General features: G+C 39.0%; 3 protein-coding genes and 1 non-coding gene across 4 annotated transcripts; 2 read left to right on the plus strand and 2 right to left on the minus strand.

Annotated features, from left to right (window-relative positions):
* Positions 1 to 10,188: 10,188 nt before the first annotated feature.
* Positions 10,189 to 13,029, minus strand: LOC130138655 (uncharacterized). The gene is made up of 4 exons (XM_056313375.1): positions 12,751 to 13,029; positions 11,478 to 12,414; positions 11,032 to 11,222; positions 10,189 to 10,449 (listed from the first exon to the last, which is right to left on the minus strand). Exons 1-4 carry the CDS (start codon positions 13,027 to 13,029, stop codon positions 10,189 to 10,191), a joined length of 1,668 nt encoding a protein of 555 aa, XP_056169350.1.
* Positions 13,030 to 13,087: 58 nt separating this feature from the next.
* Positions 13,088 to 13,194, plus strand: LOC130138698 (small nucleolar RNA R71). Its single transcript, XR_008817030.1, has one exon. It is a non-coding gene; the product is annotated as a small nucleolar RNA R71 (small nucleolar RNA).
* A 4,684-nt stretch (positions 13,195 to 17,878) lies between these two features.
* On the plus strand, positions 17,879 to 19,812 carry LOC115671447 (uncharacterized acetyltransferase At3g50280). Its single transcript, XM_030593014.2, has one exon. The coding sequence runs from the start codon at positions 17,956 to 17,958 to the stop codon at positions 19,474 to 19,476; it is 1,521 nt and encodes a 506-aa protein (XP_030448874.1). The 5' UTR covers positions 17,879 to 17,955; the 3' UTR covers positions 19,477 to 19,812.
* Positions 19,813 to 20,602: 790 nt separating this feature from the next.
* Positions 20,603 to 25,133, minus strand: LOC115671276 (26S proteasome non-ATPase regulatory subunit 7 homolog A-like). Its single transcript, XM_030592803.2, has 10 exons — positions 24,852 to 25,133; positions 23,641 to 23,733; positions 23,473 to 23,554; positions 23,114 to 23,210; positions 22,908 to 22,983; positions 22,739 to 22,797; positions 22,500 to 22,622; positions 21,725 to 21,782; positions 21,551 to 21,636; positions 20,603 to 21,057 (listed from the first exon to the last, which is right to left on the minus strand). Exons 1-10 carry the CDS (start codon positions 25,036 to 25,038, stop codon positions 20,986 to 20,988), a joined length of 933 nt encoding a protein of 310 aa, XP_030448663.1. The 5' UTR covers positions 25,039 to 25,133; the 3' UTR covers positions 20,603 to 20,985.
* Positions 25,134 to 25,643: the final 510 nt, after the last annotated feature.

Here is a 25,643-nt window from a genome sequence, read left to right on the forward strand (position 1 = left end):
TGAGACGTTCCAACATTCATAGTATATGCTCGGCCTGCCAATTGAAGTGATGTTGCCATTTAGCATAGTCAATCACCCTATTATTCATTTTGGCAAAGTGCTTCAATAGATCTGCTCTATCGGAAACCATTTGAAATGGTGACTCTTAAGTCTTTTATATTTCCACATAAAAGCGGAGAGTAGGTTTTTTCGTTGTTCTTGTTAGAATAATTAAATAATAAACCACGCATTCATCTAACAGCCTAAGCTTTTAGAACAGTTGGTAGTGGTCCCACCAAAATCTCACATGGTATTAGAGCTGGAGATTCTGAGTTCGAATCTTTCCAGGCTCCATTTGTCTCCCCATTTAAATATTTCCACGCTTAGTACTGGGCGAAAAGATCAGACTAAGCGTAAGGGGGAGTGTTAAAATATTTAAATAATAAACTACGCCTTCATCTAATAGTTTACATTTTTATAACAGTTGACAGTGGTCCCACCAAAATCTCACAGTTCTATACATTGTTTATTACGGTAAACTAGAGATTCATTATGCTAAGATATTTATATTAAAACTTGGAATTGCTAACAAATTGAGACAAATTTAAGCAGATAATTCGTATAGATAAGTGATTCATTCTTGGTGTGAATGAAATTTTCAAATCTGGGTATATGACTATGAGCTTCTAAGTATATTCTCTGAGGACGAATGGTACATACTCTAGAGTGATTATACATATGATGTCAACAAAACTAACTACTATGCAGAAATTAAATGCACGACAATTTTATCTTAGTGCACCAGATCATCTGCAGAATGAGATGTGCCCTTTCTAACTCTACAGATAAATGAGGACCCTCTCTCTCTCTCTCTCTCTCTCTCTCTCTCTCTCTCTCTCTCTCTCTCTCTCTCTCTCTCTCTCTCTCTCTCTCTCTCTCTCCAGGTTCTTTGAACAAATGTTTTGAAATTAAGTTCATTGGATGCCAAAAAGAAAAAAACAAGGATAGAAGCTATAGGAATAATAAAGAATTTGAATTATAATAAAGAATCAGAATAATAATTCAATCTAAATTCGATGTGACACTTTCCACATTATTTATATCCAGGATGTGTTTTGGTGGGACTTCGATGGAATAAAATTGGCGAGTACTATGTCTGGTATATGTCAACTTGATCAATACTATAATAAGAGAAGAAATGTAGTCTTTGAATAGATTAAAAAAATACAAATTTGATTTGTAATGGGAGATGATTGATGATAGTTTCCTCCAGTAAAATGGGCGAGTACTAAGTATGGTATATGTCAACTTGATCAATACTATAATAAGAGAAGAAATGCAATCTTTGAATAGATAAAAAAAAATACAAATTTGATTTGTAATGGGAGATGATTGATGATAGTTTCCTCCAGCAAAAATAATATTAGCCATCATTGAAAATCTTTTGGGCCTTAAATGCCACACATATATAAACCAAGTTGCATTGGTTTTCACATCTCCAAAGTGTATGATCATGTCGAGAATCGGCGTTGACTCAAATAATGAAAAATCTTTCACCAAAAGGTTGAGTTTTAGTATTTCGTGAGATGAGTTCGGTGATGATTGTGAATAGGAGTTCAATCGGTATCGCAACAAAGATGAACAACAAATTTAAAGATAAAAGGCCGTAAATGATGGAAGCCGAAAGGACAATAACATTAATAAATTGATAAAAAAAAAGTACATCGAGAATATATATATATATATATTTTTATGATGGATCATCTATATAATTGCATACCGCCATATATATAATCCATTAATTATAACCATTCAATAGTAGTTATTATTCTAAATACAGTTATAATTAGACTTCCAAGATTCCAACCCTTTATCCACATGCCAATCTCATCTATAAATGGTTGCAACTTCCAAGGCCATCGGGTTACTCAACCGTAACTCGATATTCTTGCCTTTAATCGACATCATTGTCCTCATGTTCTTCCCTTGCTTCCAACACTTAGACAAATTTAGAATGGTTAAGTCTTTGCTTGTTCAGTCGATGAATTTCGTTGGACACCCATTATCTACTCGTCGACGTTGATTCCACATAAACATCGACGATTTTGCTTTGTAGATGTCGATATTCACGCCGTACAATTTTTCGATTGTTTAATAGCTTGAAGCACTCTTGTTGACTGATCTTCCTTGATCAACTGCACTCCATTGCTCATCAACAGCTGTATAGTATACCAACGAAAGCTGTACACTATGTTCATCGATAGACTGGTCAATAACTATATCGTATAGTTATCGATAACCATGCCGATCATGATCAATCAAACTCACTTTACCGACTAAACCCACTGTTTGGAGACATTTGAAATTGTTAAATTATGTCTCGATTTTGAGCTTGTGCATGAGACTCAACCCGATTAAAGGATTGAGTTTTTTAAAAGTTGTGACGGCACAAGAGAAAGAATAAACAAAAATCAAGGGGCCCACATTTCCTATAATATATGTATTTATATATATAACTTGGGCTCAGCTAGAGTTTTAAGAAGAGAAAAAAACAAAGTAAAATATTCTTTTGGCTCTGTACCTAGGTCGTTCTTTTCCTTGAAGTATGGCCTCTAATGGGTTGTTAAATGAAGTCGCATGCACAGTGAAGGGATTGAAGAGCGGTCGCACAGTGAACTCCACAAAGCCGTGAGTTAAGTTTCTTTTGCTTGGTCGTGGGTAGAGCTTAAATTCCTAGTAAATTGTGCTGTGAGTTTTACATCCAAAATAAGTTGTTTATTTGTAAACACTTTGGGTTGAGTATAATCTAGGTATGGGAAATACTCTAGTGTGTGTGAGTGATTGTAATGCTATGACTTTGTGCCTGAGAACCGATTATGGCATGGAGTTATGTGGTAAAGATTTTACCGAGTTTTGCGAGAGAGAGGATTGTGAGACGGCACACAGTACCCAGGACACCACAGCAGAATGGCGTAGCAAAATAGAAAAACATAACTTTACTTGAGCGAGCTCAATGTATGATTTCATATGCAATACTAGGCAATGAATTTTGAGCTAAAGTAGTGAACATGGAGTATTACCTGGTTAATCGATCTCCATCATCTTCCATTGAGTGGAAGACTTTTGAGGAAGTATGATTGGGTAAACATGTTGATTACTTGAGATTATGAGTATTCAGATGTTCTGCGTATGCTCATGCAAGTGATGGTAAGCTTGAGCTAGGGGCGAAGAAGTGCATATTTCTAGTCTATGCACGTGGGGTGAAAGGCTACGGGTTGTGGTGCATTGATCCTAGATTACCCAATTTTCTAATCAATAGAGATGTGATATTTGACTAGACTACAACACTTCAACAGACGAGTCCTGAGACATAACCAGTGGAGCAGATAGATCGCGAGGTGGAGCTTCAGGTGAAGACTTTAGAGACCTTAGAGGTAACACATGTTGAGACTGCAAATAAGGTTGCGATTCCTAAAGTCGGTGATGCCGGACAACTAGCACAGCCACAACACACTATAATTGCAGGCAGACAGAGAAGGTAAATTAAATCATCGATACATTATGGTTATTCTTATATTGCTTATGCATTGATTGCAGATGACGAGGTGGAGATATATGAACATTTGTCTTACTCTAAGGTGATGGCTAGCAGTGAGTCATCACAGTTCTAAGGGCTATGAACGAAGGGATGGAATCACTCCATCTGAATCAAACATGGGAGTTGGTCAAAATACCTAATAGCTAGAAGATTGTTGAAAGCAAGTGGGTCTATAAACGAAAAAAGGGCATTCCCGATGTCAAGGTAGAGAGATGCTAGATGAGACTTGTTACTACGAGGTATACACAACATGAGGTCACTGATTACAATGAGGTATTTTCTCCTGTGGTAAGACATACTTCTATTCATATTTTACTTGCCTTAGTTGCTACATGGGATTTCAAACTAGAGCAACTAAATGTGAAAACGGTGTTTCTCTATGATGAGTTGGAGGAGCAAATTTACATGAGGCAGCCAAAGGGATTTTTTATTCTAGGCCAAGAAGACCACGTTTGCTTGTTAAAAAAATCTTTGTATAGGCTGAAACAATCTCCTAGGCAGTGATATAAGCATTTTGATGCTTTTATGGCTAGTTAGGACTAGTTGAAAAGTCATATGGATATTTTTGTCTATTTTAGGAGATTGAATGATAGGTCTTTGATTTACATATTATTATATATAGTAGTTGAGAATATGTCTAATATTGATGTGTTGAAAAAGCAGTTGAGCACTGAGTTTGAGATGAAAGATTTATATACTACAAAGAAGATATTGGGTATGGAGATTTTGCGCAATAAGGTTGCAGGACTTTTACGTCTATCTTAAAAGAAATATGTTGAGAAGAATGTGGTACGTTTTAATATGCAGTCAACTAAATCAGTATGTACACCATTGAAGAAGGACTTTAAACTTTTAGATAAGTTATCACTGCAGACTGAGAATGAGGATGAACATATGTCCCGTGTTCCCTATTTTAGTACAATGGGTACTAATATGTATGATATCTTGACATTTTACAAGTTGTGAGCGTAATTAGTCATTACATGAAACGTCCTCGCAAAACTAATTGGGAAGCTATAAAGTGGATCCTTAAATATTTGAAGGGGACAACAGATGTTGGTATAGTGTACCCAAGGGACATCAATGACAGTAAGACCACTGGTTATGTGGATTCCGACCACGTCGGTGACTTGGATAAGTGCAGGTCTTTTACAGGGTACGTATTTACGCTAGCAGGTGATACGGTTAGTTAGAAGACGTCCTTACAGGATTACATTGCTTTGTCTTCGACTGATGTAGAGTACATGGCCTTGACTTTTATAGCGAATGAGGTGATATGGCTTAGGGGTTTGCGTTCGAACTTTGGGTTAAATTAGAAAAGTATTGATATACACTATGATGACCAATGCGTGAAATATCTGGCATATAATCCGGTCTATCACGAGCGAATGAAGCATCGACATCATGTACAATTTCATCTGAGATGTCTTAACGAAGGGTATGGTTGTTGTGAAGAAGATTGCAATAGTAGAGAACTCGGTAGACATGATGACAAATCTCATTCCTTTGGCAAAACTCAAGAGGTCTGTAAAAGTGAGTGCCCGTCGAGGTGTTGGGAGAGCTAGCATGAATGATGAACACTATGACTTGCCCTTAAACATCGAGTCAATATGGATAATTATTAAATTATATCTCAAGTTTGAACTCGTATGTGAGACCCAACCCGATTAAAGGAAGTGGGTTCTTTTTTTTTTTTTTTGAAAGAGAAAGAAATAAAAGGATGAAAGGGAAGTCCTCTGCCACTACAAGACTAAGAAGGAGGCCCACGGTTGCTATAATATATATTTATATATGAAACTTGGGCTCCTAGAGTTTTAAGAAGAAAAGAGAACAAAGTTGGCTCTAGCCCTAGGTCATTCTTTTCCTCTAAGTGTGGCCGCCGGTGGGTTGTTGAATGAAGCTGCACGCACAATAAAGGGATTGAAGAACGGCCGCACAATGAAGTTCTCAAAACTGTGAGCTGTATTTCTTTTGCTCGTGGGGCCTCGGCAAAGCATAAATACCCGATACTATGTGCCGTGAGTTTTACATCCAAAATTAGTTGTTTATTTGTAAATGTTCGTAAAATTCTGCACGTGTCAACGAACGTGTTGAACAAGTAATATAATGATGAGAAGAGTATCGTCCCACAGAGATTGATGATAATAAACCAATTAAATATTAAAAATGGACTGATTCTAAAATTTATCTAACTGATCAAAATATAATTGAGAACAAATAAAAATTGACAATTTTTAAAAACGAAATTTTATAAACTAAAGGCAGATAATCAATCAGGTAAAATATGTTAGAGCATCCGATTTCACCATAACCACTAGATATGAATTTCGGATCATTATGCATACAAGAACAATATCAAACATGTGATAGCGGAATTTCCTAGTCTATTTACTATCCTATCTCTAAGTATAGCAAACCTACTCAGTTTATCAATTCACTATATTTCTATGTGAATTTAAATAAACATAAGCGCATTAAAATCTGTGAATATTCCCTGTTTACAATGAATCTTTTGGACCACCTTATCACCGAAAGCTACACAAATAACATGGTATATTTCTATCCATATTTAATTCATAGTTATATATTATAAGGAGCAATTGCATATTATTACTTCTCAGTCTCAAACATGCACATCGGATCATTCAAGTGGTGGCCAATCACCTAAACGCATTAAGCACAATAATATATAACTCACATGAATGAAATTACTTACAAAGCATAAAAAGCATGGAATTCATATCATCATGGTTAGGCTACATCGTAGCTCTAACAAAGAAAATTAGAACATAATAGAAGAAAAAACGAAAATATAAATTAAATCAAACATCTTGAATCAAAGAACAAGAATTCTGTCACCACTTTTGTCTTCTCTTCAAAATACTTGAAAAACTCTCAGAACACTGAAAACAAAAACGATCTAAAACAAACTCCATGTTCCCCCAAGTTATCCTATTTATATGATAACATCCAAGACTCCTCTCACAAGGCAATTGCTTCTTTTTCGTATAAAATTAGGGAATAAATCGCAGAATTCCTAATGTGATATCCATCTTCTAATTCTTCTCTGGATTGCATATTCCTTTCCTTCTTTTTGCCATATTTTCCTTATTTTCTCCATATCTCATTACTTTGCATAAACAAGGAAAAATTAAGTAAATAAAAGGAAATCCAAATATATTCTAACAAATATTGCATTATTTATTGCCTAGAGTAGATAAAATAACTCTATTTTTATAGAGTTATCAAACCCCCAAACTTAACATTTTGCTAGTCCTCGAGCAAAAGCAAGATATAAGACATACTTAACCTAACAACCCCCTCCATGACTTCCTTCCATAATTGCTCGAAATCACAATTCAAAGAAAAACACAAATTTCATCCAAACATTGAAATAGATTCATAAGTTACAACCGATTCTAACTATGTGATCCAAGTGTGTGTGTGAGTCCTCATCTTTTCGAATTATATACAATCCAAATAAGTTCACATTGGTATGCAACCTCTCAAAAACTCTGTATAATTATAACCAAATCTCATAGGTTTGCTTTTCATTTCTCTCTACACTAATGTAAGCTAATCATCCAACCAAAAATCAATAGGACTTTCCTCAGGTTGTAATGTAAGGCTGGGCTAACGGTGAGATAATGGTAAATTTAAGCTCAAATCACCCATGAACACATTGATTTCTAGGATCTAATTAGAGCACATGCCACTATTCCCAATTTCACATCTTCAAAATAATCTTTCTGCCACTATGGATCATCATTCTTCCTCTTTTTTTTTTCTCTTTTTTTTTCATTGCTTTATGGTGGAGTTCCTCCCTAAGTCCCTCCTAATATAACGTGAACATTCCCAACCCATTGAGTATCCAAAAGGCTCACTCAATTGAAAGTTGGATAGGGAACCATAAAAGCAATTTTTTTTCTCTTTTTTTTTCTTTTTTTTTTTTGAAGAAGATACACCCCAAACAACCATAGCAATCAAATTATTTCCATGCTCCACCCTTCCTCCCAAATTGCTATTATGCTCAAATAAACTTTTATCCTAAAAAAAATCAATATGTTCATGGGGCGTGGGACAATGATATAATTTGGCAAAAGGTAAGCTAAAAAGTACGTGGGTGCCAATAAAAGATTGGATAATAATTAAGGCTCAACGGGGTGACTATGGATAAATAAACAGGGTTGGCTTGAAAGGCTCAATCGATCCAAAAATTGCCTAAATCATTTTCTCAGTTAGATGTAGCCTAGGATTTCGCCTCAAGAGAAAATCAAACAAATTCTAAGATTTGGGTGAGATCTAAAAAAAGCACATACTTCACATGAATGTTCTCTAGATGTACACACTACTCAAAAATTAAGGACTTCTAGTGCTCAGTAAGTGGATCGACATCATCAGAATCAAAATTAACTCACATATCATTCGCAAGTTTGAACAAAATTTAAATTTTCCTAAGAATCGCAAAAATTCACAACAAGGAATGCAACAAAAAAAAACAAATTCAGATTTAGCAAAAAAAAATTTGAGCAAAAATTTTGTCTCCCCCCAAACTTGAATGAAGCATTGTCCTCAATGTGAAAAACAAAAGAAACAAAAGAAAAATAGGAACAAGAAAACTCCCCTTGCTGTCGGATGTGTCCATGGATGGTCTTGATGACTAAACTCCAAAAAGGTGATCCTTCAAGAAAGAAAATTAACCTGGATAAAAAAAATATTAATCATGTTTTTTTTTTAAAAAAATGAACGTAAAAATTAATGAAGAAACATAATAAAAATGCTTGGGTTGCTTCCCAAGAAGCGCTTGCTTTATAGTTTTCAGCCAAACTATCTCAGATGTCGCTATTCTGGAGGATGAAGTTCAATAGTGGTCTTCTGCTTGTTGTAACCACTTTCGAAGTAGGGCTTCAAACGTTGACCGTTCACCTTAAATGTGCCTTCGGTGTCATGTGCAACTTCAACTGCTCCGTATGGAAATACCTGTGTGACTGTATAAGGACCAGACCATCGAGAACGTAACTTTCCTGGAAAAAGTTTAAGACGAGAGTTATAAAGTAAAACTTTTTGGCCAATTTCGAACTCTCTTCTGAATATGTGTTTATCATGCCATCTTTTGGTACGCTCCTTGTACATCTTAGCATTTTCATAGGCCTCATTACGAAATTCCTCCAATTCATTTAGTTGCAATAATCTTCTTTCACCTGCAGACTGCATGTCAAAATTCAGAAATCTCAATGCCCAATATGCTTTGTGCTCTAATTCCACCGGTAGATGACAAGCCTTCCCAAACACTAGCCTAAAAGGAGACATCCCAATTGGGGTTTTGAATGCTGTCCTATAGGCCCAAAGTGCATCATCAAGTTTCATTGACCAATCTTTCCTAGAGGCATTCACTGTTTTTTTTAAATTCTCTTGATTTCCCTATTTGAAACCTCTACTTGACCACTAGTCTGAGGATGATAAGGGGTTGCAACCTTATGTGTGACTCCATACTTACTCAAAAGTACTTCAAACTGTTTGTTGCAAAAGTGTGTCCCCCTATCACTTATGATTGCCCTAGGAGTGCCAAATCGCGTAAAAATATTTTTCTTCAAGAATTTGACAACAGCCTTAGCATCATTTTTTGGCAATGCTACAGCTTCCACCCACTTAGACACATACTCCACAGCCACTAAAATGTATAAATTACCATAAGAAGATGTAAAGGGTCCCATGAAATCAATACCCCAAACATCAAATAATTCACACACAATAATGTTGTTTAAAGGCATCTCATTTTTTCTAGAAATATTTCCAGTTCTCTGACACCGGTCACATGAAGCTACAAAGGAGTAAGCATCTTTAAAAAGTGTGGGCCAATAAAATCTAGATTGTAAAACCTTAGCTGCAGTTTTGGTGGCACCAAAATGACCACCCGCCTCTCTGTTATGACAATGATGCAGAATATTTGCCTTTTCTTCGTCTGGAACACATCTCCTTATGACCTGGTCTGCACATACCTTAAAACGAAAAGGTTCTTCCCAAAAATAATTTTTAACATCATAAAAGAATTTTTTCTTCTGTTGATATGACAATTCAGGAGGAAGAATATTACTTACCAACTAATTCACAAAATCAGCGTACCAAGGAATTTTTATGGATTTGATGGAAAAAATTTTCTCATCAGGGAACTCTTCCATAATTGGACTTACTTCTTCCTTTAAATTCGGAATTCTTGACAAGTGATCTGCAATTAGATTTTCAGTCCCCTTCTTATCTTTGATTTCCAAATCAAGTTCTTGCAGCAATAGAATCCACCTGATTAAACGTGGTTTTGATTCTTTCTTTTCAAGCAGATACTTAAGAGCAGAGTGGTCAGAATAAACTATAACTTTTGAGCCAATTAAATAAGAACGAAATTTATCAAAAGCAAAAACCACTGCCAAAAGTTCCTTTTCTGTTGTTGAATAATTCAATTGTGCACCTGACAAGGTTCGACTGACATAGTAAATGGTTTGAAAAATTCCATTCTTCCTCTGTCCCAAAACAGCTCCCACTGTAGAATCGCTAGCATCACACATTAGCTCAAAAGGTAAATCCCATTCTGGTGCTGCCATAATTGGTACTGATATTCACTTCTCCTTTAAAGTGTTAAAAGCCTGCACGCATTCATCAGTAAAATTAAATAGTGCATCTTTTACCAAAAGATTAGATAGGGGTCTAGCAATCTTAGAAAAATCTTTTATAAACCGCCTGTAGAATCCTGCATCCCCCAAAAATCCTCTGACAAGTTTCACAGATGTTGGTGGAGGCAATTTTGCAATAACCTCCACTTTGGCTCGATCGACTTCTATTCCATTTCTAGAAATCTTATGCCCGAGCACTATTCCTTCCTGTACCATAAAATGACACTTCTCCCAATTTAAAACAAAGTTAGTCTCCTCACATCTTTGTAAGACCAAAGCCAAATTATTTAAACAAGAGTCAAATGTTGAGCCAAAAACGGAAAAATCATCCATAAAAATCTCAATATATTTTTCAACCATATCAAAAAAAATAGCCATCATGCATCTCTGAAAAGTAGCTGGTGCATTACAAAGACCAAAGGGCATTCTTCTAAAAGCAAAAGTACCATAGGGACAAGTGAAAGTAGTTTTTTCTTGATCTTCTGATGCAATAGGAATCTGATTATACCCTGAATATCCATCAAGAAAGCAATAAAACTCATGTCCTGCAAGTCTTTCCAACATCTGATCAATAAATAGTAAAGAAAAATGATCTTTTCTAGTGGCATCATTCAATTTTCTGTAATCCATGCACACACGCCATCTGGTAACTGTCCTAGTAGGAATCAATTCATTATTGTCATTTTTCTGAACAGTCATACCGCCTTTCTTTGGCACAACTTGCACAGAACTTACCTAGGAACTATCAGAAATAGGATAGATGATCCCTGCATCAAGTAATTTAATTACCTCAGCTTTCACCACTTCTTGCATTTTCGGGTTCAAACGCCTCTGAGGTTGGATAGTGGGTTTATGTTGTTCCTCCATCAAAATTTTGTGCATGCAAATTGAAGAACTAATTCCCTTGATGTCAGCTATTTTCCATCCAATTGCACCTTTATGTTCTCTCAACACTCTGAGCAGTTTCTCCTCCATCAAATCTGTCAAAGAAGAAGATATAATTACTAGTAAAGAAGAAATTCCATCTAAATAAGCATATTTCAAATGAGAAGGTAAGGATTTGAGTTCAAGAATAGGAGGCTCTTCAATTGATGGCTTAAGCTTCGTTGTGTGTTGTCCCGACTCCTCAAATTTTGTTGCCTTATGCCTTGAATATGTTGGATTTGCCTCCATAAAATTTGCGTACTCCATTATCTCCTCATTCTCAATTTCTCTGTTTTTTGGTTGAACCAAACATGCTTCAAGTGGATCTTTAAAAATATTTTCTTGAAAAACATTGTTCACCAACTTGTCAACTGTCTCAACTCTAAAACAAGAATTATCATTAGAAGGATATTTCATTGCTTTAAAAACATTGAAAGAAACAAGATCATCTTGAACTCTAAGAATCAACTTCCCCTGTTGTACATCAATAAGAGCTCTTCCTGTTGCTAGAAAAGGACGGCCTAAGATAAGTGGTACCTCAAAATCTTCCTCCATGTCAAGAACTATGAAATCTGCAGGAAAAATAAACTTGTCAACTTTTACCAATACATCTTCCACAATACCTCTCGGATATTTAATTGATCGATCAGCCAGTTGAAGCGACACTGTAGTTGCTTTTACTTCACCCAATCCTAATTTCCTGAAAACAGAGAAAGGCATCAAATTAATACTTGCACCTAAATCACACAATGCCTTTTCAAAGTAAGAATCTCCAATAGTGCAAGGAATTGTAAAACTCCCTGGATCTTTTAACTTCGGAGGTAATTTATTTTGTAGGATGGCCGAACATTCCTCATTCAACTTCACAGTTTTGTAATCCTCTAGCTTTCTTTTGTTTGCAAAAATCTCCTTCAAAAATTTTGCATAGCTAGGCATTTGTGCTAAAGCATCTGCAAAAGGAATATTAATGTGCAATTTTTTAAAAACATCAAGAAATTTAGAAAATTGCTTATCTATTTTGTGCTGCTGGAGTCGCTGAGGGAATGGAACTGGCGGCACGTATGGCTTGGGATTATCTAGAAAAAGTTTGCTCTTGCCTATCTCATTTGGTTGTTTCTTGACCTCTTCTTCTTTGTCTCTGGAAATCTCTTGTTTGGTATCTTCTTCACCCACTTGTTTACCACTTCCTAGGGTTATAGCTTTTACATTCTCAATTGGATTTTTCTCTGTGTTGCTAGGCAAAGAACCCTATTGTCTCCCAGACATCATGTTTGCTAACTGCCCCACTTGCATCTCCAGATTTCTGATTGAAGCCTCTTGGTTCTGAAATCTCACATCTGTGCTCTTGATGAAGTCCTGAGTAGTGTTGGCAAGTTTTGTGACTATATCTTCTAGACTGGACTTTGTCTCTTCTGGTTGTTTGAATCCCAGTGGCAGTCTCATCACATTTTGATTATTCCATGAAAAATTTGGATGATTGCGCCATCCCGAATTATACGTGTTGGAGTAGGGATTATTTTGTGATCTGTTAAAATTCCCAACAAAGTTAGCATTTTCATTAGATTGAGCAAAAGTGTTACCTACCTGACATTCTGTGTTAACATGTCCTCCACCACAAAAATCGCATGTCATATTCTGAATTTTCATGCCTGAAACACTCATATTATCTATCTTTTTGTTGAGTGCTTCAATTTGTGCAGCAATTGCCGTGAAAGCATCCACCTCACGATCTCCACTAGCTTTTCGCACTGGTATCCTCTCAGTAGGCCACTGATAACTATTGGATGCCATCTCCTCTAATAAGTTGTAGGCTTCTTCTGGTGTTTTATTATTCAGAGTTCCCCTTGCAGCTACATCAATCATAGAACGGAGATTTGTACTACACCCATTATAAAAAGTTTGTACCTGCATCCATACGGGTAATCCATGATGTGGGCATCTCCTAAGAAACTCCTTGAATCTTTCCCATGCTTCATACAATGATTCATTATCCATATGCATAAAATTAGTAATATCGTTACGTATTTTTGCAGATTTTGCAGGTGGAAAGAATTTACCAAGAAATTTTTGGGCCATATCATTCCATGTAGTGATCGATCCTGCAGGAAGAGAAGAGAGCCAACCTTTAGCTTTGTCTCTAAGAGAGAATGGAAATAATCTTAATCTAATAGCATCATCTGAAACTCCATTATATTTGATTGTGTCACAGATTTCAAGAAAAGCATCGATGTGAGCATTTAGATCATCGCTTGAATTGCAGGTCTCCTGATACTTGATGTGGTGCCCTCAACTGTTGGCGCGGCATAATCTTTCAAGAGTCTACGTTGATTTCTACCATCATCAACTCCCTCCATCTTTTTAATGTGATTTCTCTATTCTCTCAGTCGCCTTTTAAATGTGCGTTCGATTTCTGGATCAAACTCAGTAAGTTTTCCTTGTTGGCTACGTGTCATGCACCAATGTATACTCTGAAAAAGAAGAAGATAAAAGCTAGATTAAACTTAGAATTATCCGGTATCAATATTAATTGGTATTAAATAAACAATCCCCGGCAACGGCGCAATTGACAATTTTTATTTGTTCTCAATTATATTTTGATCAGTTAGATAAATTTTAGAATTAGTCCATTTTTAATATTTAATTGGTTTATTATCATCAATCTCTGTGGGACGATACTCTTCTCATCATTATATTACTTGTTCAACACGTTCGTTGACACGTGAAGAATTTTACGAACAAGTTTTTGGCGCCGTTGCCGGGGATTGTTTATTTAATACCAATTAATATTGATACCGGATAATTCTAAGTTTAATCTAGCTTTTATCTTCTTCTTTTTCAGAGTATACATTGGTGCATGACACGTAGCCAACAAGGAAAACTTACTGAGTTTGATCCAGAAATCGAACGCACATTTAAAAGGCGACTGAGAGAATAGAGAAATCACATTAAAAAGATGGAGGGAGTTGATGATGGTAGAAATCAACGTAGACTCTTGAAAGATTATGCCGCGCCAACAGTTGAGGGCACCACATCAAGTATCAGGAGACCTGCAATTCAAGCAAACAACTTTGAGATCAAGCCATCACTGATTCAGATGCTTCAACAATCAGTGCAATTTAGTGGGCTACCAAGCGATGATCTAAATGCTCACATCGATGCTTTTCTTGAAATCTGTGACACAATCAAATATAATGGAGTTTCAGATGATGCTATTAGATTGAGATTATTTCCATTCTCTCTTAGAGACAAAGCTAAAGGTTGGCTCTCTTCTCTTCCTGCAGGATCGATCACTACATGGAATGATATGGCCCAAAAATTTTATAAACTAAAGGCAGATAATCAATCAGGTAAAATATGTTAGAGCATCCGATTTCACCATAACCACTAGATATGAATTTCGGATCATTATGCATACAAGAACAATATCAAATATGTGATAGCGGAATTTCCTAGTCTATTTACTATCCTATCTCTAGGTATAGCAAACCTACTCAGTTTATCAATTCACTATATTTCTATGTGAATTTAAATAAACATAAGCGCATTAAAATCTGTGAATATTCCCGGTTTACAATGAATCTTTTGGACCACCTTATCACCGAAAGCTACACAAATAACATGGTATATTTCTATCCACATTTAATTCATGGTTATATATTATAAGGAGCAATTGCATATTATTACTTCTCAGTCTCAAACATGTACATCGAATCATTCAAGTGGTGGCCAATCACCTAAACGCATTAAGCACAATAATATATAACTCACATGAATGAAATTACTTGCCAAGCATAAAAAGCATGAAATTCATATCATCATGGTTAGGCTACATCGTAGCTCTAACAAAAAAAATTAGAACATAATAGAAAAAAAAGCGAAAATATAAATTAAACCAAACATCTTGAATTAAAGAACAAGAATTCGGTAACCACTTTTGTCTTCTCTTCAAAATACTTGAAAAACTCTCAGAACACTGAAAACAAAAACGATCTAAAAAAAACTCAATGTTCCCCCAAGTTATCATATTTATATGATAACATCAAAGACTCCTCTCACAAGGCAATTGCTTCTTTTTCGTATAAATTAGGGAATAAATCGCAGAATTCCCAATGTGATATCCATCTTCTAACTCTTCTCTGGGTTGCATATTCCTTTCCTTCTTTTTGCCATATTTTCCTTATTTTCTCCATATCTCAATACTCTGCATAAACAAGGAAAAATTAAGTAAATAAAAGGAAATCCAAATATATTCTAACAAATATTGCATTATTTATTGCCTAGAGTAGATAAAATAACTTTATTTTTATAGAGTTATTAGTAAACATTTTGGGTTTAAGTATGATCTAGGTGTGAGAAACACTCGAGCGTGTGAGTAATTTTAACTCTGATTTTTAGATTATAGTGGATTATTTGCTGCTGGCTCTCTCTATGGATATAACACCGATACTCGAATTGAACCATGTGAATTTTTTGTGTCATTTATTATTTCTCTGGTTATCTCGCATTGACTTAAACTGCAAGATCCTATTAGCGTTTCTGCATTTATTTTACAACATAAATTCTCTATTTTCCTTGTTATGGGAAGGATTACTATATTGAGGAAATTAACCCGCACGACAAGCCAAGTCATGACATGAATGGTGGGATTTTAGTTCGAAGTTCATTGCATGTGACTCAAATGCTTTTGGGTGTCTGTGACATGTATCCAAAGCATATGAAGTTACTGAATATCCAATGTCCTCCTTAGATGGAAAAGAAGTGGGTTCAATAGGACTTGATGCACACCAAAATCTTAAACCATTCTATTCCAATTCAAATTGAGTTTTTACAGCTTAGTACCAAAAAGGACACAGTTGGAGTTGAACTGGCACACACGTGCAGGGGTGTCGAGGTTCGATGGAACCCTTTTCGGGTCTCAGTACTGAGGATGAGCGGACCAATCGAAGGTCAAACATTATATTAAGACCCACCACAATTCGTCACACAATGCCAAACGAACCACCCAAGTTTAAACTAATGATTAATTCGCTGCCACACGCCGACAAAATCAGAAATGGCGGTCCCTCGTGCGATCCCCAGCCCGTGTTAGCGAAGTGGAACCGACCCCTCCTTTCTTAATTAATTACACCCCCTAATGTAATCCCAAACCATAAGCTAACCCAAGCCATTATGATGAAGATACTACCGATTTTGTCCCCAAGTTGCTACGTACCTTCTTCAGATCTCTCTCTCTCTCTCTCTCTGTCTATCTCTCTGTCTCGACCGACCAACGTTGGGATTTGGAGAAGGACAGCCAACATCCAGAACGTAAAAGGCCGGCTGCTCCCGCATGGATTCATTGATTAAAAAGCTCGTGCAGAAAACCCATTTCTTGCATCGTTGATTACTTCCTGTATGATGGGATTAACGAGAACAATTATTAGGGCTTGACATGACTAAAGTGAATAGTGGGGATGGCTGTAGCAGGATGGGGAATGATCCGCACTCCATTCATTGTATCGTCCGCGTGTGCGTTGAATTCGAATGCCACTTGCTCTTGTGCATGCAGATTGGTACCGATATGGGGCACAACATGAGGCTTGATTTTGCAGGCTTCTTGATTTGCCACTAAATTCGCAGAACCATTTGCAACAGACAAGAGTTATTGGTGCATGCATAGTTTTCTTCACCCAAAAGGATGTCATAACTTTTTCTCTTTATTAAAAAGACAAAAAGATAAGAAAAAAAATTTGAAAGCACGGGTGTAATGAACATTTGCATACACCTCTTGAGATGGGAGATCCATAATTAATTGAACATCGAGCTACTAATTTAATATCATCCCAAGTGATAGAGGTCTCCCCATTTTAATCTATCCCGTAAAGTATAGTGTTATTAGATCGGTCTCACTTCTTTTTAATCCCGAAAAGTATAGCACCGAGTTTGAAGTACTTATAGACGCACTCGGGAGAGCTGTCAATACTCATCGTCCGTTTTCCCGTCATTTGTCTAACTGAAAGAAGGAAAAATTGGATTGCCGAATCGAAAGAATTTAATCTCTACTTACGTCTTTCCTATCCACACAGCCTTTTCACGCTTTGCACCCGATTCATCGAACAGTAAATCTCATTTGCCGTCAAGTTAGTGAATTTTGATTTCAATATAGACACAACGACGTCAGCATCTCATAAAAAAAGCCAACTCAACTTCGACCAAAGTGTATTAATTGCAAAAAAAAAAAAAACAGAAAGAGAGAGAACTGACAATAGTACATATAGGGAATGGTAATTAATATCAAATCTCAAACAACGTGATTAATAAAAGGCCACTAAAAATTAAATGATCATCAATGAATTTCTCTCTACGACCCTTAGCGCAATCGGATTTGAATCCGACATTGAATTTCGGAGAACAGCAGCAGCTCCCTAATCATAATTACATGATCATCAATGAATTTCTCTCTACGACCCTCAGTGCAATCGGATACGAACCCGACATTGAATCTCGGAGAACAGCAGCTCCCTAATCATGCCCAACAAAACATAAATTAACATGACAAACCAAACTGAAATCAAAATAAAGACAAAATGCAACTGCCACGTCAGCCAGTGCATGTATCCGACTCCCTATATATATAACCCCCCCGTCCGTTTCTCCTCCTCGTCTCATTCCTCGCTCTATCTCTTTCTCTCTTCGTCTCACTCCACAGCGAGAGCAAGCAGAGGAGGAAGAAGAAGAAGAACAAGAACAAGAATTATCCACACACAAGTTATAGAAATTCTTCTTTTGAATTCGGATAGAAAGAGAAAGATGGATTCTTCTTCTTCTTCTTCTTCTTCTTCCTCGACTGTTGCCGCGACTGTCGCTGTCGCCGCCGCCGCCGCCGCCGCCACCACTGTGGTGTCGAAATGCAGGGTGCACCCGTCGCAGGCGTCCGCCATGGGCGACCTCAAGCTGTCCGTCTCCGACCTCCCCATGCTCTCCTGCCACTACATCCAGAAGGGGGTCCTCCTCCCGCGGCCCCCCTTCCCCGTCCAGCATCTCGTCTCCCTCCTCCAGCTCTCCCTCTCCCGCACCCTCTCCCTCTTCCCTCCCCTCGCCGGCCGCCTCTCCACTGGCTCCTCCGGCCGCGTCCTCATCTCCTGCAATGATGAGGGCGTGGACCTCATCCACGCCTCCGCCGGCGACGTCCTCGTCGCCGACCTCCTCTCGCCGTCCCGAGTCCCCGAGCGGTTCAAATCGTTCTTCCCGCTGGACCGGACGGTGAGCTACCGGGGCCATTGGGAACCGATCGTGGCTGTCCAGGTGACCGAGCTGCGAGACGGCGTCTTCATCGGCTGCGCCGCGAACCACGCCGTCGTGGACGGGACCTCGTTCTGGAACTTCTTCAACACCTTCGCCGAGGTCTCGCGAATCGGCGAACGGAGGTTCTCGAAGGTCCCGGACTTCCGCCGCGAGTCGGTGCTGATTTCCGACGCCGTGCTCAAAATCCCGGAAGGGGGCCCGACGGTGACGTTCAACGAGGACGAGCCGCTGAGCGAGAGGATCTTCAGCTTCACCCGTGAAGCGATCTCGCGGCTGAAAGCCAAAGCCAACGACAGGAAATGGAGCGAATCCGAGGATGGCAACTTCAACGCCGTCGAGATCATGGGGAAGCAAATGCACGACCCTTACGTGACCAGCGGTAACGTGAAGCTGACGCCGTCGTTCCTCGGGAGCTGGTTCGCCAAGCAACGTGGCGGGGCAGGGACGCGCGTCGAAACGGCGGAGATCTCGTCGTTCCAGGCCCTGAGCGCGCTGCTGTGGAGGTCCGTGACGCGTGCGAGGAAGCTCCACGCGTCCAAGACGGCCACGTTCCGGATGGCCGTCAACTGCCGCCACAGGCTCGAGCCCCGGCTCGAGGCGCACTACTTCGGGAACGCGATCCAGAGCATCCCGACCCGCGCGGCGGCCGGGGAGGTGCTGTCCCGGGACCTGCGGTGGTGCGCGGAGAGGCTGAACAGGTCGGTGACGGAGCACGGGGACGCCGCGGTGCGGGGGGCCGTGGAGGAGTGGGAGAGGGAGCCGAGGCTATTCCCGCTGGGGAACGCCGACGGCGCGTCGATCACGATGGGGAGCTCGCCGAGGTTCCCGATGTTCGACAACGACTTCGGGTGGGGGAGGCCGGTGGCGATCAGGAGCGGCAGGGCGAACAAGTTCGACGGGAAGATATCGGCCTTCCCGGGGAGGGAAGGCGGCGGGAGCGTCGACCTGGAGGTGTTGCTGTCGCCGGAGACGATGGACGGGATCGAGTCCGACCTGGAGTTTATGCAGTACGTGTCGCAGCACTGATGACGTGGACGGTGCTCGGCGTCGTTGGATTCGGTCTTTTCTTTTCCGGAGGGAGGGGATTGAGTGTGTTGGATTTGGTGGGGTCCAGGAGTTTCAACGGTGCGGATTTGGTCTGAGGTGTACATGAGAGGATTGACTCGGATCCTCTCCCTCGCGCGCGACATGTCTGACCACAATAAGTCAAAGTTAGTTTTTAACCGATGTTGTCTTGAAACCTTTTCTATCCTTTTGTTTCCTGTTTTTTTTTTTAATCTAAATTTGGGATGTGTCCCCATGTGTCCATTTGAAAAGTTGTCGAATCCCTTGTGTATGAACCATCTAATTTGGTAGTTGAAATCGCTCTCTTCCTTGTGACTCAACCGCATCTCCTTGTAAATTGAGCTCATGAAATGATCATTGATGTGTAAACGATAATATAACGATAAATGATGTAAACGGCGACTCGAGGGGAAATTTCTCCTACACAATTCTTAGATGCGCTCCAAAATATGTAAGTGATCAAAAAGAATATGTAAGTGATTAGAAAGAAGCTTTTTCCCATGTTCTCGAATGGTTGGGAGAAGTAATGTGAAACAAATTATAAGTGCATTTATTTCGCCAAAAATTACTGATTTGACAAATATTTTTTTAAATGATCACTAATATATATTGAAATAATCAATCAATGAAAATATTTTCATTGTAGAAAATGATTTATGTCTATATATTTTCGTGTAAAATACTTTTTGTTCAATCATTTCTAGAAAAATATTTTTTAGATAATTAATTTTCTGCAAAACAACGGGACCCTACATGCATGTTTGTTTGAGTTAAAGTAGAAGTTAAAGTAGAAGAAAAAAATCGCTAGCACGTAAAATATGTCTTAGATTTCCTAAAAAAGAAGTGAAAAAATAAATGTAAATCTAAGATTGTCAACATTTACATGTGAAATTTTCAAAAGCTTCATAATTTGATCGAATTGCCTGCTCGGCCAAATTTTGATTTAGCTAAAAAAGCAAAATGTAAAAGCAATCCAGACGGGCGCCAAAAAGTTCATTGACTTCAGTTTGTAAAGGAAACGCTCAACGGCACGATTTTTCTAATTGTATGAACTGCTCATACATCAAAGACATTGCATCGTGGAAAATGCAGACTGAAAGCAGCTTTTGAATTCAGGTAAAGATAGGGAGCTTCAGTATCTAGTTGAATCAGTGCCAGTTGAATCTCAAATTTAAATTAAGATAAGAGCTTGCAGCAAATTAACATCTACAGCACAGCACACAAAGGAAGCAAGAGAATGCACGGCAGCGAGTGCATCTCCATCATTCGACTGGCAAAGAAAGAAGATTGTCACTGCCAAAAAGACCGAACGCCTCTCTCACAGTGACCGATATTTGCCGTCATTATCCACTGCTTTCCTTCCATGCCTCTGTTTCTTCTCCACGGCCGCGAGCTCAGAAAGAAATGGCGAGCACAAACTGTTGATGGAGAAACACTAGCCGAATGTCAACAGCTGATACCGTCCCTTATTCAGCTTCCCGCTGCAGCAGGAACATCAACAGGCTTCGAGTCTTCCGCCTTCTCATGTTCCTTGTTCAAAATCTGAAATAAAAAGCCATGAGTCTTCATCTATATTTAACAGTAGCAGTTAAAAGAATATCAGCAAGCCTCTGTTGACGCCAACTTTTTATTGCCTTCAAAAGATGAAATTTGAACATAGCTTTCTGTTCACTAATAGGACTCATAGGTTCTAAATTTCAATTTTAACATAGTACTAATCCATCAGTTGCGAGTTCACCGCCATTAGTTTCTCAAGTCAAGTAATTCCCAAGTATACCAGAAGAAAGGTTCAATGCATAGGGCAGAAATTTTTTTATCAAGACCATTGGGGTCACTTATAAACAGGGGCAATTTCCATGGAAAACTACCCAGCTATGAACCACACTTTGCTTAAAATCTTATCCATTCAAGTAGTGTGCTTCAATAATATTTTGTTGACGCACTTTACAGGAAGGGCTCGAGTAAATTAACAACATGATATACATAAAACACGATGTGCCCATAATTTATTTAATAATTCAGTATGGCAACTCACCTTATTGTTAATCAAGTTGTGGAGAGCAACTACACTGCGAATTAGGGAAGAGAGATATATCACCAGCATCATATCATTTGTTTTCACTGCAAAAGGTGGAATAGATGAAAAATGTCAATGAACATTGAGGCAGGGGAAGGAAAGAAACAACCTTCCATTTCATTTCTACTTTACCAGCAAAAGACTTGACCAGCTCAGCCACATTGAGGTTTGGAAGTAAGTTGAACACGTCCTGGAGGAAGCGTAGAATTATATAAAAGTAAGCAGACCATATCAAGAAAATGATCAGTAATAGACCATAGAACAACAGCCGATTCAAAAGCTGTTACCGAAAGTTGCTTGGGTTCACTACGAGGACAAAGAGATGAGAACAGGAAGTACAAAGAACGGTACACTAGGACTTAAAGAAAGGTATAGCTGTCTGAAAAATATAGCACAGACATCTCTATGAATGCATATTTGCTTGTATTACCCAAGATGCACATGATAAACAAAGGAGTACACACATGTTGAACTGCTATGACCTCACCATCGATCAATCAGTATCAATCAGAACATCGTGTTGAGCTCTTAACACACATTAAAGGGATTCTTACACTAGATAATAGGGAATTAGATGGTTTCCCTTAGCTTTCCCCTATTACCCCAGGAAATGAAGAATAATGTGTGCTTGTCACTGCTCAAAGAGAAGATTTGTTGATTATCTGGATCAAATAACTGATTCACTTTAATTCTATGAGACCAGAAGAAGTCACCCAGAAATAACATCTTGCAAGTTTCAATGAATCCAGCACCGATAACAAGAAATACCTGGACAGTCAAACTAGCTGCTACTAAGATTTGATTTCATTATTTATTCAACAGCACATGTTAAATGGATTTGAGGAGCCGGGAAGGAAATTGCCAGTATCGCACAAACAAATCCTAAATAGTCTATAAGAAAACCAACCTGTAAATGGTACAAAATCTCATGGTTTAATGGAAGCTTTTCGTCAATAACAAGATCTAGATAACTCCTTATCTCTCGAAGCCTCGCATCCAACCCCTTCAATGCAGTAAGTTTTCCGGTAACCTTGACAAGAAAAGTATTAAGTTTCAGTGTTATTCTATCGCAGTCTCAAAGATTTTAGCATTGAAGATGAAAACTAACTGGATACTAAACAGCTCAGCATAATCAAGAGATGACACCTCTGTGGCAAGTGTGCTAATAGTTGTATCCTTCACATCCCTTAGCAAGTGCTCAACACCTGAGAAAGGGTGGTGGTCAGGAAGGTGAATCAAAGCAGTCATAGATGTTTGAGGGATGCTACCAAATACCAGATAAACAAGAGAAAAGAATGCCTTCCCAATGCCATACCTATCTCCTCAACTTCATGAGCAGCAATTTCTGAAGGTACGTGCACAAACACCTTCTGGCTCTTCTGTGTGGCATTCTGTGAACAGTTTTGAAATCAGTTAAATTTTATGCAGGAGCTTGTGTGTCACAGTGTCACAAACTACTATTTTTTATAGTCACTCTGGTTGATTATACCATGAAGCAGAATGAATCTCCTAGATTATTACCTCTTTAACCTCTTCAACAGCACAGTATGCTTTGGTTGGTATACCTAGCTCTTTGGGTTGAACATCAATTATGACCAACACAGGATTAGGGACATAACTGCAATCAGTTCAAGATTCTATAATAAAAGTTCCATAACATAAATTATGAAGCAGGAAATGATGAAGTCAGAGCTAAACATCCTTTAGAGATACATAGATTACAACCGATAGTTGTTAAGTTCCTCAAAGAACAAATTAGGAGATCTCATCAACTAAGAAAAGAACACGACATATATTGACTAGAAAAGCAAATAGAAGGCATAATGGAATAAAAGTGAGAAGGTCATCACATTCTGATAAACATATTACGTAGATCTTACTCATCAAATAGTCTATGCACATTGAGGTCGTTCTCTCGCAATTTCGGACCAGTGCTGTACCACCCCACAACATGCTCCTTGGCTGAAAGATAATACATCCACGATCCATTCAGTAAACATCAGATCAGTTGGGTAAAGAAAGTACTCGTGACTTGTCAAAGATGATACCATTTATTCTCTTGAACATGCCAAACATTGCTTCATGGTAATTGTGATCGAGAAACCAGATGCTTGGATCCTTCTCATCTTCCTCAAATGGTACTGTTAAGTAGGGAATTATACATGAGTCAAGCATTTGAGACAACCAAGAAAAGCCCCAAGAGAACAACTAAAATAGAACCTTCCTAGACATGCAGGAAAGTATATTTAGGTTACCCTCAGTATCATAGCCTGGCCTGACACTAGAGTAGGTACAAGCATTCTAAAATAATAATGTCTAAGCTTTCTAAATTTCCACCGACAGAGTTGTTTCTCACACAAAAACTCCCTTGTATCAAATGCGGGGGCTCTTTTAAGCAATAGAATCAATGTGGTTCCTGGGAGTCAATAATTGCCATACATATTTTTAAGGGATTGATCTCTTGATTAACGGACTGTTTCACCACGAAGACTTGACAGTTCATTCCCTCCTCTCCAAGATTGTCCAAGAGAACAAGGGAAAAGACCGCATAGTTCATTCCCTCTTCTCGAAGAGTATGCAAGAGCACGAGGGATCACTAAATGATTTCCTTCTTGCCCTCACTAACTGCCCTTCCAGGAACGACCGAGCCTCCCTCTTTTAATACATTCCAAAAGAAGGCAGAGTAATCAAGCTTCACCCATGGCATATTCAAAGAAAAAATTGAAGATATAACACTGCATACAGTGTACAGCCCCGAAGTTTCGCTTCAGTCACACTCAAACTTCAGTTTCGACGGAGCATCGTCCGGGAAACTCGAGTTTCCCATAGTCAAGCTCGAACCGAAGGGAAATTTCGAGTGAAAAACGTTTAGCAGAAGTCGATTTCTCACGATATACTGCGAGAAAGCAATCCTTGACCACTCTCTCATTTGCATCCCCAGATTATGCCATGCCTTACATTAAGCATCGGCGCTCAAATCGCAGAAATCAGACCCCGCGTCGGGTCTTGTTCCTCACATTTCATCTTAGCGCCCGCAACAGAAGCTCAAAATGCCACAAATTCCACAACTGTCATTTCTTTTTCCCTCCAATGAAATTCATTCAGAAACGCGACGACTTCTACTACATCAGCTCGCACTAGAAAACCCACTTCGCACAAAAAATTTCTGAAGCCTGAGTAAAACCCAATATCGAAACCCCGCCGAAATTCCTAGATCTATTCGAAGGACCGACGTGCTGTGGGGGGAAAGCTCCCAAACCTGCGTAGCTGTTGGAGACGTCGACGACGCCCTTGAAGGAGCTGCCAAGCAAGACGCCGACGACGCGCTTGCGGGTGTCCTTGGCGACCCTGTTGTAGTTGTCCACGATGCTGAGGAGGACGAGGGGGTGGACGATCACCTTCTCGATCGGCCGCGACGACACCTGCTGGGTCTTGATCACGTCCATCCTTCGATTCCAATTCCGAATTCGAAATCACCACTCCGTCGCCACCGCCGCCACCGCCTTCCTTCTCCTTCTCCTTCTCCTTCTCCCTCTCCCTCTCCCGAGTGAATCGGAAAGCAGAGCTGAAGCAAAGCGAAGAGGCTCTGGACTGCTTCGTCTTCGTCGAGCTTTTTGTTGCTCGCTTGTTCGTGTCGTGGTGTTCAAGTTAAGAAGGGAGAGTCTCCGACCATCGATGGGGGAACCTCGATTGGGCCGAAAACATGGGCCAGCCCAGAATTGCGGCCCGATAACGTAAGAGGACTGCAAACGTTGGTAGCTATCGAATCACAAACAAATAATGTGGATTCGTTCCCGGAAAAATTGGGCTAACTTCAAGAAAAAAAAAGCACCAACTTTACCTTGATTAGCAATTCTGATCCGAACTTTTTTTGTCTCGATAACAAGCACCAAATTTTACTCTAGTTCCAAATCTGGCCCTCGTGTCGTGAAATTTTTTAATTGTTCAGGCAAGATTTTGGATTTAAGTGAAAGTTGGTGATTTTTTATGAGACAAAAAAAAAGGTTTGGATCAAAATTGTCACTCCAAGTAAATTTGGTGTTTTTTTTTT

The sequence above is a fragment of the Syzygium oleosum genome, unplaced genomic scaffold (genome assembly GCF_021117445.2).
Source record: "Syzygium oleosum isolate NSW1041296 unplaced genomic scaffold, Sole_v2.1 Sole_v2.07, whole genome shotgun sequence".
NCBI lineage: Eukaryota > Viridiplantae > Streptophyta > Magnoliopsida > Myrtales > Myrtaceae > Syzygium > Syzygium oleosum.